General features: G+C 40.6%; 1 protein-coding gene across 1 annotated transcript in view; it reads left to right on the plus strand.

Moving 5' to 3' along the window:
* Positions 1-15,420, plus strand: part of cacng3b (calcium channel, voltage-dependent, gamma subunit 3b) — a 27,816-nt gene extending 12,396 nt beyond the window's left edge. The window contains exons 5-8 of the mRNA XM_071204089.1: positions 553-569; positions 5,007-5,090; positions 8,603-8,743; positions 11,882-15,420. Of these exons, the coding sequence (XP_071060190.1) occupies positions 553-569; positions 5,007-5,090; positions 8,603-8,743; positions 11,882-12,393 (754 nt within the window). The 3' untranslated portion in view covers positions 12,394-15,420. The remainder of the gene's footprint in view (positions 1-552; positions 570-5,006; positions 5,091-8,602; positions 8,744-11,881) is intronic.
* Positions 15,421-15,426: the final 6 nt, after the last annotated feature.

The following is a 15,426-nucleotide window of genomic DNA, read 5'->3' on the forward strand; positions in this document are numbered from 1 at the left end:
GTATAAGCCACATCCTCCACATTTAAAATGTCTCATAATGTGTTGTGATGCAGATAAGCTATTTGAGATTTGTTTTATAGTAAGTGGGGATTATTCATCACCCCATTTAATCATGTTTTTATTGTTTTCAATTGGAGCTTTTGTGCAGTGCCGACTATGAATGAAATACCTACATCAGTACATTAATATTTTTTCTGAGAGGTACTAGGTTATCTTTCTTTATTTGCCTTCGTCTTTCTCCACTGGACGCGTTCTCCTGAGCCAAAAAGGCTTATTCAAATGAGCCAGTGCAACCTGGGAAGCTAATATTATTGAATTTGAGGTTTACAGCATAATCAATCGGAATTAACATTTGTTCACACAACACGCTGTCTGGGAGAGTGTGAGAAAGAGAGAGGTCAAAAGAAGGTTGTGATTAAACTTCACAGAAAAGAAATAGAGGACTGTAGTTAAATGTACGGTCTGCTTTAGTGCTGGGTTTGCTGACAGCTTTTTAAATCCTAAAACTGCAATTAAACAGTTTTTAATCCAGTCTATGTGTTTATATGTAAGCTGTTGCTCACTTGTTGGTGCGTGCGTGCGTGTGTGATGGCTGGTTATGACTTGACTTGATGTGACAGTTTGTGACTCAAACACTGATACAGCATTTGGAGGTAGCTCGACAGACTTTAATGTGAAAAATATATGACACATACAGTATATCAAACAGACTGACAGTCTGTCCTGTTGATCCACGTTGCTATTAAGCCTCCTTTTTGATCATTTTTTAAATAATTCATTTGGATTGATCTTTATACAACCTGCTGTCAAGTGCATACCTCAGCCGCAGAGAGATAATCCAGTATATCTGCTTTTTAAATAATAGTTAGACATGATTCTGGATCTGATCTGCGTCAAAACGGTGCTGGACAATCATGGACATATAAAGTGTAGTATGAGTGAGAACGGGACAAATGCCCAAGTGATAATAATGTAAGAATAATGTATGACTAAGTCCTTTAAAGATTTCCTGAACTGGCATGAAAAACCTGCTGAACTTGTGTCTGACTGACATGTCCAAATGCCAACACGCCAGTCCAGAAACATTACCTCTGTAATTGAGTTACAGTTATGATACAACTTTATAGTACGGAAAACAAGAAAAGTACTTATGATATTCCAGATGTTTGTCCAAAAAAATAATACCAAGATGTTGCGTTTGGGTTAGTCTGCCTCACTTAACCACTTGCTTCTATTGAAGACGGAAACATCTTTAAAAATCACATCTATAGTGACATTTGGAGGCGGCGATACCGAACAGTTAACATTGCATCTGCTGAGGACTATTTTAAATTGTGGATTAATACACGTTTGGTTCTCTGGTGCATATACTCACACACGTACTCTGTCTTGAGTCACTTGTGCGTGTGTGTGTGTGTGTGTGTGTGTGTGTGTGTGTGTGTGTGTGTGTGTGTGTGTGTGTGTGTGTGTGTGTGTGTGTGTGTGTGTGTGTGTGTGTGTGTGTGTGTGTGTGTGTGTGTGTGTGTGTGTGTGTGTGTGTGTGTGTGTGTGTGTGTGTGTGTGTGTGTGTGTGTGTGTGTGTGTGTGTGTGTGTGTGTGTTTGTGTTTGTGTTTGTGTGTGTGTGTTGCTTCCTAGTTATTTTAAAGATTCCCAGCGCACTGTTTGTTACTCACACATTATCATGGTGATGAACATGCTGACCTGGAGGTCTAACACGCCATTCTTAATGACTCTGCTTTGTGTGTGTGACTTTGTGTGAGTGAGTCTGTGTGTATGTTGGTGTGTGTACGTGTGTTAAGGTTTATTTTTAGCAGACCATCTTCAATTTCTAGAAATAAATAGTGTGATTTCCTCAGGTACTCTAACGTGTAAACGTACAAAAGCGTGTGAGAATTAGGGTCTCAACGTTTCTGTGTGTGTGTGTGTGTGTGTGTGTGTGTGTGTGTGTGTGTGTGTGTGTGTGTGTGTGTGTGTGTGTGTGTGTGTGTGTGTGTGTGTGTGTGTGTGTGTGTGTGTGTGTGTGTGTGTGTGTGTGTGTGTGTGTGTGTGTGTGTGTGTGTGTGTGTGTGTGTGTGTGTGTGTGTTCATTGGTGCTCTATACATCAGGTGGTTCGATACGTTAAAAGGCAGGAGGTTTAATACATTTCCCGGCTGGCAGACACGAGGCAGAGCTGTGATGGATGAGGCTTCACACCTTGAAGCGTCCAGCAGAAGCTGCTACAGTTACCTTCTGTGACTCCAGTCAAACCGGGCCACATCCACAGGAAACACAGCAGTGCTGTGGTTTCATTTTAATATCAATACATCTAGTGAAATATGAGCCACACTGTTGCACCAGCTGACATGTGTGTTCAATACGAGGGCTGCACGGTTTGGAAAGAATAACCAATTGTGATCATTTGGACTGATATTACAATTGTGGACTGATTTGTGATTCTCTGCAGCACTGCAATACTTTATTCAGAATAGTATTTTCACATTTTTTTCTTTGACAAATACTGCGCTTACTCTCATTGGATATTGCTAGTTCATATTGTAGTTGTGTTAACAATTTTGTCAATATAAACACTAACTTAGGCATTAAATGTTTATTTATCCCCTGCCTTAAAAAGTCTGCAACATATGCAATTCTGTTTTCAAAAAGTAGTTGTGGCTAAGTACCAAGCTTTTCCTTCAACACACACTCCATAACCCAAATATATAATTTTACTAGCATAAGGGACTAAGGGAACTAGGCAATTTTAGCATTAGACAAGAATAATTTATTAACAAATGAATCGCATCAAACAAGTCCTTACTGTTTAATCGGAAACATGTTTTACCCATTATTTGTATGTGGTCTGATGACACTGGAACACCACTGCACAGGACAGAAAATAAATTCAGGCACAGATAAAAGCACACGCAGCGATAGCATCCATTTTAAATCACCAGCACCTGAAAGAGGTATTTTTTCAAACTGTTTCACAATAACTGGTAGCGTTCAATACTGTGTGGTTCTTTGGTCCGATTGATTGACTTTTACGATCTTGACCTTTTAACAATGTTTCCTCTATGATCCGTTTTTGATCCAGACAGCTGAAAATCATGAATGGAAAGGACAAAAAAGTGTGTATTTGTTGAATTGGTGGTACATTTATCAGTGTAAGGAAAAACATACTTCGACTCTGATATTAATGCGTGACGGAAACTAGATATCAAACACGCCTTAATCGTCTTTTTTCAGTCTCAGTCAGAGGTTAGTTACTGACTCTGATTGCGTGAGCAGGATGAATCAATTTATGAATGATTTTCTAAGTGTGGGTGCTGGAAAGAACCTCTTCATATGCAAATCAGCAATTAGGAGTCGTCCGTTGTTCGTCGCCAGCCTAAATCCTGACGCTTCTCTCTAATTCTCCCGTGTCGTTTCACCACCAAACCGCTTTCAACCGGCACTTCCTCTCCTCTTCATCCTCCTTCATCTCGCTTTCTCTCTCCTCTTCCCCTTCATCCCACCTCAGCCTCTCCCCCCTTCTCTCCCTCATCTCCCCTGTGGTGTTGACCATGTGTGAATGGGACTGAATGAAGGGTGGGAATGAAGCTTCATGCAGTGTACACACACACACACACACACACCCAGATTAATGGATGTGTGTGTGGAGGACTTGTACAAAGGACGATGAGTCACTCTCTGCCTGACACACGGCACGCTCGTAGGAGACTGCATCCTAGTCAATACAACACAAACACACTCACTCACACACACACACACACACACACACACACACACACACACACACACACACACACACACACACACAGTGACTGACATTGACTGATATTAACAATCTAGATACAGAAGGCTTTTACTTACATGCATGATTGATAGTGTTCATGTATCAGTTTAATGAGCTTGGTGTGGTTTTGTACTCAAAGCGGCGGTAATTGTGAGTGTGTGTGTGTGTGTGTGTGTGTGTGTGTGTGTGTGTGTGTGTGTGTGTGTGTGTGTGTGTGTGTGTGTGTGTGTGTGTGTGTGTGTGTGTGTGTGTGTGTGTGTGTGTGTGTGTGTGTGTGTGTGTGTGTGTGTGTGTGTGTGTGTGTGTGTGTGTGTGTGTGTGTGTGTGTGTGTGTGTGTGTGTGTGTGTGTGTGTTTGTGGGTGTTATAAGGCTTTTCATTGGTGGTTCCCATACATACCCTGAAGGCTCTCTCTATCTTCTCTCTCTCTCTCTCTCTCTCTCTCTCTCTCTCTCTCTCTCTCGATGTATATGCATGTCCAGCTACAAGATGTGCACGTGTTGCTGAAAATGTGATCTGATGCAGTACAATCACACAAGAAGATTATTGATTGACAAAAGCAATCTCGCTTAAATCCTCATGGTTTACTTGCTATTATATTTGTCTCTTTCCTGACTAAACCATAATGACTGATTCATTACAGATGTTAGTTTAAAGGGGCGGTTCTTGTTCGTATTGTGTGCCTTTCCTGTGAGTTGTGTAGATATTACTGCCTCACAGCCAACAGTGCTATATCTGCTGCTATCCTAACGTAAAACTGACTGTTTTTGATGTATTGGTAATGAGTGCAACAGTGCAATCCATTTTTCATACTCGACCATACTGCAATAATGAGTGAATAGCGTGCCTGCGACCATTACGGCATTACGTATATATGTAGTTATTAAAAGATAACAAAGTAAGAACATGACATATCAAAAACTCACAGTTTGTCAAACATGTTTTACTACAGTTAGGATGTTGTGAAAAAGCAACTCTTAAAACAAGCATCCTATGAGCAGTTGATTCTGGTATTCATTTATTCTAGTTTAAAATGTTTGACTTTAACCCTCATTATCAGTTTATTCTGGTATTCATTTATGGACTTGCTCTCAGAAATGTGCAGATATCAAGACCTCACCTGTCTGCATGGTTTATGAAACTCCAAATTACTATTAACCCAGTCTTGTAAAAAAAGTATTTCTTTTTTTTTTTGGCACATAGCTGAACTGATGTGTGTTTTCTCCGCAGGAACGTTCAGAGGTGTGTGTAAGAAGATTGATCACTTCCCGGAGGACGCGGACTATGAAGCAGACGCTGCTGAGTACCTCCTCCGTAAGTCTGATATGATGATATATGTCTTACACATTTTTAAACATACACTTATCTGTCAAACATCTGTTATCTGGTGTTTCTGTCACACATAGATTGCTCAGCTGGCTCAGAGGGTTAAACATGTTTAGTGTCAATACTATAATAATAATAATAATAATCCTTATATTTATTATAGCGCTTTATCAAAGTCTCTCAAAGCGCTCAATACTGATAATGATCAACCATTTTTGTTTTTTCCATTTACAACCACGAGGGTACGGACAAAGATTAAGAATTATTATATACTGTAGAAAACAATATAACAAAAACTATTGTAAAACATAGTGTTAGTTAGATAATATATATAATATGATGATATAATATAATGTATAATAAAGCAGTATAACATATAATTGAATATCAAATATCAATCAACTTTATTTATGTAGCCCTTTTCATACACAAAAGTGTACTTCACAAACCAAAATGAAAAACAATACTACCCCAACCCCCTTCCCAGGTCAATTATAAAACAGTATCATATAGCATAAAATATTATATGACAATAATATATCAGACATATTGTGAGATTACTGAGTGTCTCAAATATATAGGCTAAGATTTGCTGCTGTTAGCTTAACTCATTAGAACAATCTGGTGAAAGGGGTCTTACATTTGCACTAGATGGATAAGATTTAATAAAAGACTGAGAGAATATAAGATATAAGATTAAAGAAACAGCATTTTTCCTGGAGTGCAGTGTACAGCCGATTATTCATATTCACAGGGTTATAGGTTTGATAAGAAGAAATGTAAGATGAGACTCTTTTTACCGAGGAACAAAGAGGGAATAGCGAAGAAAACAGCAGATATGAAGCCATGGTTTTATCAGGAAATACATGAGAAAAATGAGGCGGAAAAATATTGCCATGATGGAAAAAATGACAAAAAGGAATGCAGCCACGGAGAAAGAGAGAGAGAGGATGATTTAGTAGAAACCAGAGAGGAGGGGGCTCTTTCTGTCCGTAAACAGACAAAGATGGTCGGAGAGAGAAAACAGCATCAACAACAAACAAAAAAAAGAGAAAATGGATTCAGCCTGTGCTTCTTTTTCATTGCTCCACTGAACACAGAGCAACATCCCCAGAGGCGGCCAATTAGATCGCAGGTTTCAGAGCCAGCCAGCCAATGGGGAGCGTGGACCTAGTGACCAGCATTTCATACAGCCCAGGGGTGTGGACCAGGGGGGCGGGGCTTATCACTCAGCCGCACAGCACCACTGGTCACTGCAGCTGTCAATCAAGATGGGATTGTTTTGAAATACAGGTTATATTTTTGCACAATTTCAAAATACACAAATGTAAAAATATATATACAGTACAGTGATAGGTGTAAACACAGCTGGGCTTATTTGAAGGCTCCAACTAAATAATGTTACAATTCAGAATCTTATAGCAAACACAAGATTAATATGCAGAAATGATTTACTGATGACAAAGTATTAAAAACAACAATAAATATAAGACAAAGAGAGAAATACAAACATGACTTGATGCATTTATTCACGGTAAAATTAGTTTAAAAATTAAAAAGCAGTTTAAAGCGAATTAAAAAACCATTTATTTTTAAAAACTGATTCTACCCAAACAAGTCCCTCGAGGTTGCAGAAAAATAATAGTTTTAATTTAAAAGAATGTTACAGGTATTTATAGAACTCAAAATTAATCAAAAAACAGCAACATATTATTAGTTTCTTTTCCACACAGGAAATGCAGTAAAATAATATTGCGGTTAAAATTGTATTAAAAAGGAAGAAGTCTATTTAAACGGATAACCATACACAGCCTAGTCTTCTCATTGTAGAAGAAAGATTTTTAGTATTGATAGAGCTTCTAAAACTTTATTTAAAAAAAACCATATAACTGGTTCCATTTCCCCAGAGGAAAATTAGTAAACTAAAATAGCCCTTCAAATTGGATTGAACAAAAAATGTGCGATGTAATCTCCTTAGGTACACTTAAAATGTTGAGTAAAGATGCTGTGATTGGTTATAACGAGAACAAAATGTTGCATGATAAAATACATCGTAATGATACACCTCTGACGTACCTATCAGAATATCTTAACGTAACGCACAGATCAGATCTGCATTGCAAGCTGTTGGCAGATATCCTTCCATATGTCCTACCATCATGTACACATGCGGGCTTCTGACAAATATTTCACACTCGCTTCCATTCCCATCATCTCCACTCGTCATTATTTTTTGCCTTGCATATGTCAGTGCCGCTCTCCATCTGTCTTGGTTTGTGTCCATCATTTCCCTCCGCATCCATCTCCCGCTCTCTGAAGCAAGGCCTCTGAACGCTTTAACATGTTCCTGATTCAGACTCAGTCAAGCATGGAGCTGCACACTGGCCCATGTGTGTTTAAGAGTGTGTGCGTGCGTGCGTGTGTGTGTGTGTGTGTGTGTGTGTGTGTGTGTGTGTGTGTGTGTGTGTGTGTGTGTGTGTGTGTGTGTGTGTGTGTGTGTGTGTGTGTGTGTGTGTGTGTGTGTGTGTGTGTGAGGGAGCAAAGTGACATATTTTTCATCGTTTTAGCTCTACCCTCAGGCACTGTGGATTTGAAATGAAACAGCGACTAAGACGTTAATGTAGTGACTTTCTTCTTTAAGGGTGTTAAGAGTGTTGTTCACATCCATCTGTGTAAGAATCTTGACACTTTTTATACACTGGTGAATGTGTGTTGGTTTACCGTCTTACTTTATCTTTCTACAGATATTGTTAATGTCCTTTCTCCATTGACCCATTACTTACTGTAGGACCGTATTACATCTGCTATTCTGAGATGTGTATTCCTCCTATGTGCCGTAATGCAATTTACTTCAAAATAATAGTAGTTAATGCTTGCAAACATTCTTATTGTGTACTTTAATTACAGTAAAAATGTCTATATAATATATAATAATCTATTCATCACAGAAAACATCTTGATTTTGAAGAAAAGGCTTGATACATGACAGCAAAAATATATTTACAATAGTTGATCCAAAAAAAAAGTAAAGCAGAAAATACAATGAAGCTGTCTTTCTGGGGTTTTCCCTTTCCTTTACACACCTGAAACGCTTCCATTGGACTCCTTTGTTTAATTCAGTAACATGGTGACATCACTATGTATCACCAGCGGTTGACCAATCCCAACAGAGCCAGCCAGCTAACCAATCAGAGCAGACTGGGCTCTGGTTTCAGACAGAGGGTGAAAAGAGGTGCTGCAGCACAGGCAGTATGAGCTAAATAAAGAGCTTTTGATCATTAAAGCATGCAGACATGTCCCAGGAAAGACATTACATATACATGTGAACCTGAAAAGGAGCATTATAGGGCCCCTTTGTTTTCCTTCGCTGCACTTCCAGTAAAGTTATCCCTCCTCAGGTTCATTCTGCGGAGCATACCGATGACATCATTACATGATAAACATAAATGTTGTACCCTTCAGTTAAAAATATGTTTCTCTGTGTGCGTGCTGGTTTCCAGGTGCTGTGCGTGCCTCCAGTATCTTCCCCATCATGAGCGTGGGGCTGCTGTTCCTGGGGGGGCTCTGTGTGGCCGCCAGTGAGTTCTACCGGAGCCGACACAACGTCATCCTCAGCGCAGGAATATTCTTCGTCTCTGCAGGTTAGTCTGCACTGCATGGGCATTTCAGATAGCGACAATGGAGCTAGTGTGTGTGTGTCTAGTGTGTGTGTGTGTGTGTGTGTGTGTGTGTGTGTGTGTGTGTGTGTGTGTGTGTGTGTGTGTGTGTGTGTGTGTGTGTGTGTGTGTGTGTGTGTGTGTGTGTGTGTGTGTGTGTGTGTGTGTGTGTGTGTGCGTGCGTGCGTGCGTGCGTGCGTGCGTGTTTTTGTTTGAGTACGAGTGTGTTTCTTCTCCCTTTTTGTTGTGGTTTTCTGAATACATTTTAAATTTTTTGGAAAGTGAGTGCTTTAGTTACCCCATTTTAGGCACACACAAAAAAAAGATAAAACTAAATAAAATATTCTGTTATATATGCAAAAGAAGTTAACGTAAAACATTTGCAAAAAGAAGATTACAAATAATTATAATAACCAAAGCAGTAGAAAAGTGCACTTGTATTACAACAGATGACAACACAAAAGATGAACAAATGTATTAATTACAACACGTATTGTGGAGTATAAGTATGAATACAACTACAGATTTTGTATAGTAATTGTTACAATTAAAATTGTTTTATCTGTGAGGACAGTGCAGGAGGTGCATCAAGCAGTAATATCTAAGTGCACTGATGCTCATATCCATGACGTCATTATTAAACTCCATATAGCAGCCATCTTAGCTGCAGTACCAGCCAATATGTCTTATCTCTTCTAAAACTCTAAATTCAAACACAGGGAAGCTGCATTTCAGATAGCGACAATGGAGCTACTGTATGTATGTGTGTGTGTGTGTGTGTGTGTGTGTGTGTGTGTGTGTGTGTGTGTGTGTGTGTGTGTGTGTGTGTGTGTGTGTGTGTGTGTGTGTGTGTGTGTGTGTGTGTGTGTGTGTGTGTGTGTGTGTGTGTGTGTGTGTGTGTGTGTGTGTGTGTGTGTGTGTGTGTGTGTGTGTGTGTGTGTGTGTGTGTGTGGCAGTTGCTGTGGACTCTAAACAGAGGAGGTGCAGCACTCAAATATTTGTGGAAGGAGCCCGTTAGGCATCTAAAGCTCACATAAGTGCCTGTGTGAGGAGCCTCCGAGTGGAGATTGGGCACAGCAGCTGATTAATCAATCAGCAAGAATACCACAAGCCGCTGTGATTCACTGTGAGAGTGTCAACACACACACATGCTCACACTCACACACACACATCTGTCACATGCATGCTGACACTTGGTCTCTCACAAACACACATACACACACTCTTAAGCTGTTGCCCCTGTACAAAGGGTTGCACAGTAATTGCTGTTCAGTGGGATGTGTAGGGTCCCTTTGGGTTTTGTAGTGAATTCATGGAGCCAAATTGGTAATTATTTACCACAATAGTGCGGGGCTGATTCTGCTTAATTACAGCCGGCTAATTGTCCCCATTCTGTGCGTTCCACCACACTGAATGAGCGCTGTATTCTGGACTAATGATATGGAATAAGGAGCGCAGCTGTGTGCAATGACTCTCCAGCGTTTCCATCAAGCCCTCTCTCAGAGGCTGTCGCACGTCGTCCTCTTTTCTCGTTTCGCTCAAGTCTTAGCTTGTTCTCGAGTTTGTATTCACTTTTCCTGACGATTGGTTGTGTCTTTAACTGTCTTAGCTGATACACCACCTTGATATTCAATGAATTGGCATTAATGTCGTTGCGGGCATTAATTTCCCTCTCAAGATGGGGTTGCCAACTTTGGTGGCTGGAGTGAGATTTTGATATCATGGGTTTAATACACATATGCACACTAAATGACTGCTATCGTGTCAGCAGCGGGACCTTAGCATATATATAGGATATATATACAATATACACAATATTGTACACAGACTATAAAGGGCACAAAGTTTCATTCACTAATGAAAGTCAAACACGTTTGTTTCCACTGTTTTATTGTGTGCCTGTCGCGATAAGCAATTCATTGACTTATCGTACGATAAATAAAAATGAACTCGATAAATTGCCATTTACATGAGGATGTGACTAGCCGTTTGAAAGGATGTACTTGACTTATTATTATATATTATCATTATGTCAGTGGTCTAAAATGTTCATACAACGGTGACTACAATATTATCATTTATCGTATCATTTCCGGGAAAATAACAATATCGTGAGAGGCCTATACATGAAACACACACACACAAACAAATCTACAGACTTACTCCAAACTGCCAAATATATTAATTAACACACTCTCACTCTCATATACTCTTTGACTCTATTTTGGCCTAGTATAACAATAAGCAGCAGACTTTTACTTTTGTATCATTTCTACTGGATCTTAGATCTGCGCATGCGCAATACGGGTCGGATTGACCAACCGGCTCCCACTGCTCTGCTGTCTGTTAACGTTGTTAAGAGTGGTGGGCCGGGAGGGAGCGGATCCACAGCTTGAGCAGCTGTCAACTCAACATTGTAAATAACCAACCAAAAACGATCGCCGGTTCATCTTGTTTTGGGCGTGAGAATAGTTTGGGCAGCGTGAGATTGAGAGTGAAAGAGTGTGTCACACGCCAGATGCGTGGGAGTTGGCAACCCTGATGAATATTATTAATTTCCGATCTCTTAGCTTTTAGCAATATTGCAACATCAACAAAGGAGAAACTGGTTATTTTCTAAGTCTGATGTTATTGTTTAATCTCATGTGTTTACTATTTAAAAACAAATGGGTGGAAACGCTTTTGCAAATCACTCGGCAAAATCTTCAAAAAGCTCCTGAAAAAATATTTGATCATAAACACAGAAAAGACTTTTTAAAAAAATTGATTGACAGAAGTTTTTTAGTGTTGCCTGCATCTCAGGGCTTCTGTAGATGTATGACAACATGCCTGCAAAATGTAAGAGATTACTTGCCCACACACTCATCTAATATTGTGATACTAATGTGCATCGGATGTTAGCATTTAGCATTCTACAACTGCTGTGCCAAAGTCATAGAGCTGCTAGATTGGCTTCAAATCTTGTGAACAAACTCAATATTTGTGCTTTGTTTGAATAATCCAACCAACCTCTGTCTTTTGCAATCTATGACATTCAGGCTGTTTCGTGTCATCTTGATGACTAGGTAACACTCACCTCGTTGTAACTCCCATCTCTTTTCTCTTTCTGTCCTTCCCTCCCAGGTCTCAGTAACATCATAGGAATTATTGTCTACATCTCAGCAAACTCGGGTGACCCGGGCCAGAGCGACAGCAAAAAGTCCTACTCCTACGGCTGGTCCTTCTACTTCGGCGCCCTCTCCTTCATCATGGCGGAGATGGTGGGCGTGCTTGCCGTGCACATGTTCATCGAGAAGCACCGCAAGCAACGAGCCAAATCCCGCACCGAGCTCATCAAAAAGTCCACCTTCAGCCGCATCCCTTCCTATCGCTACCGCTTCCGGCGTCGCTCCAGCGTTCGCTCTTCCGAGGCCCCCAGCCGCGACACCTCACCTCTGGGGAAGGGCGGCTACACGGGGCCCGCCGCCTCCGAGATGCCCATGTACACGCTGAACCCGCGCGAGGCAGGCAACGCCGGCTCCAAACCGGGCAGCGGGATGGGCGGGCTGCTCAACTCAGAGCGGGAGTTCCTCCAGAGCAGCACGCTCACTAAAGACTACAGCAAGGACCCCAACCGCAGGACCACGCCGGTGTGAGAGGTGCCGGTCGCTGATATATCGCCCAATCAGAGTATCAAAGAGAAAGATGATGAGATATACAGGGGGAGTGCTAGCTAACGCAGGGGACACAGGGTTAGGTTACGCGGGGTGGGTGCGGGGTTTGATAAACTTTGACTGTGAACTGTGAACTTTTAGCCTTTGAACTGTGAATCCTGAGCCCTGTGAGAGTTTCATTGTGTGTAGCAGGGTCGGTTTTGGACGGAGAAGTTGTTCCCGACTGCCACATATCACTGTAGTTTTACCTGTAACTCCTTAACATATGAAGGCACATTCAATTTATGTTCATGTTCATAAATTGACTTTCTGGCTTTTTTCAAAAAGGGGGAAACTGGGAGGTTTAATAATAAGCTTATCGGAAGTGGTTTGGGGCAACTTCTCCAAAAACATAATGTGAACTAAAGCAGTCGGATGAGTTCAGGGAACAGCCTTAGAGCTCCGAGCTGTCTCTCTGATTTACCGGTACTATTTAAAAGTGCGGAAGTTAACACCTCAGGATCGGGATCCGTTCATTTTCGGTTCAGCCTGGACTCAAAACAGTAATTGAAGATGCAGTTTGTCCATTTATGGCAGCACATTTGTGGCACTAGTTATTATTTTCTATACATATTGTATATATCCTCCTTTCATATTGATTGATGGAAAAGCTCACTTCATTGCCGGCTGAACTGAAGGTGAATTGAGCTCAATCCTGGTAACATTGACCCCCATTTCTCTTAGGGTTTGATGAAGGGAAACAGCTGTTTGGGGGGGGGAAATGTCAGAAAACTAATGAATCTCTTTTAGATGGTAACGTAAGATCATTGGTGCTTCCTTTTACCCCATCTCTTAACTTATTTTTTCACCTAAATCTTAAAGACATGATCAAATATTTGTCTGTCCGCCTTCCCGTTTCACCTTCCACATTTTCCTGTGTAGCCCCATTACTCACCTCACTGCCACCCTTTTCGCACACCTCCTCTCACCCTTCCTCCTCCCTCTTTAGGTTCCGTCTTCCGTTGGTGTCGCTCGTAGTTTAGTTAGGGAGGTTGTTGGTTCAGGGTACTGTGGAGAGGAGACCGCTGAGCTGTGAAAATGCTTTAAGGCAGAGCCAAAAAGACATTAAAACATACAGACGGAAACTTTTTATTTTTTGTTTGCCCACTACCTCTAGGTGAATATCTTACCGATGAGTTTAATATAAAGTTGTCTGTTCTTGCCAGAACAATTGTCAAAGATTTAAGCTGCAGGAATAAGCGCTGAGAAAATGCTAAAGCACACACATCTCTCTCTTCTCCAATTGAGGATCTGCAGAAAATGAATTTGTATGTGGCGCACAATTTAAAGATAAATAGATGGAATTGGCAGAAGTCTCATGTATTATTCAGAGGATTTGTGCTCCATCCATGCAGCTGTCACTCACAGCCTCTCCTCCTCTTTATCTCGCTTACACGTGCACACACTGTAGACTGCAAACACACACAAGCCTATACACACACACACACACACACACACACACGTCTTCTGGCTGGGACTGTCATATTTCAAACACCTTTACAGTTTTTACCGTGACAGATTTTAGAGAAACGTCAATACTTGTGACATTTATTGCTCTCTCTCGGACATATAACAGTTTGTGCACTCTCTGTAAACTGTGTTGGCACCATTTCAAATTGAAACCAAGCAGGGATTTGAAAAAAAATACTAAAATATATCATTAATTAAATCTCTATAAAAAGGCATTTTGACTGGGAACTGATCACCCGTTTTCCAATTAATCATACTAGAATACTTGTATACACCATATGAGGCTGTTTTGTGCCTTTAAAACCATATTGTGTTGGTGTACAAATAACAACGGGTTTTTTACACAAGATGATATGTGTGATTTGCATATGTATCAGTATTGCAACACCCCTTATTAGCACACAGTCAATTATCCAATGCATTGGCCAATAATTGGTGATCTATCACCTAGAATTAGTAGTCCTGCAACATGAACAATGACACAAAATCAAATACATGCCACAGTTTTTTACAGATTTAATAAACATATTACACATTAAAGCTCTTATCACATCACTGAACCACACCTGATTACACACACACACACGCACACACACACACACACACACACACACACACACACACACACACACACACACACACACACACACACACACACAAGAGGAGGAGACAACACAGCCATAAAGAAAGGGAAAGCGCTGCAGGGACAGTTGTGGAGAGAGAGCATGAGTAGCTAGTGTAAATGTAAACAGCATTTTTGTCAAACTTTTTTCTGGGGCTGTGAGTTCAAAAAAAAGTGAGTGTGAAAAAATGCATTTTTGTTTTTCTTCTTTATACCTCCCTAAGCCACCATTGCACTGTTTTGTACAAACCAATCATGAAACATCACCAAGCTGAAGCCGTCACACCACCACTTTGAGAGTTATTACCCTGAAAATAAAAGATGTTTTCAATCTCAGTCATACTGTTTAATTTATGACGCTGCTGTTTTACCCGCTGTCTTTTAACGCCATAGAGGGAGCCTAAAGGGCATCAACACCGACTCGCTCTTGCTGTCCGTTACATGTATATATTAATTTTGCAAGCTAACTATAATATCAGCAGTTGTTATGGGCTGTGAAAGAGGAAAAAATGCTTTCTTCCAAGCAAGGGCTTTTAATTTTTAAAGGACAGGAGCACACAAGGGCTTTTTATGCTCAGCGCTGCAGCTGCGTCGTTTGAGGGTGTTATGTTGAAGGAGAGGCAAAGTACATTTGCACAGGAACAAGCGTTTTAACCAGCTGAATAGCTAACTAACGACATAACACGCTTCAAGCTTGAGAGAAGCAGAGTGAAAAATATGTTAGCTACAGGTTAGCATTTAGCTGCTTTTTTGGCTAACTTTAGGTTAGATGGGTAACTCTCTGAAAGTAATTAGACATATTGCCTTAAGCAGATGGTAGGTTTAATTAAGAGTTAGCTTAAGGATGAAACATATATTAGCAACATATTGTTAATCATACTTGG

This window comes from Pseudochaenichthys georgianus, chromosome 8, assembly GCF_902827115.2.
Source record: "Pseudochaenichthys georgianus chromosome 8, fPseGeo1.2, whole genome shotgun sequence".
NCBI classification, from domain to species: domain Eukaryota; kingdom Metazoa; phylum Chordata; class Actinopteri; order Perciformes; family Channichthyidae; genus Pseudochaenichthys; species Pseudochaenichthys georgianus.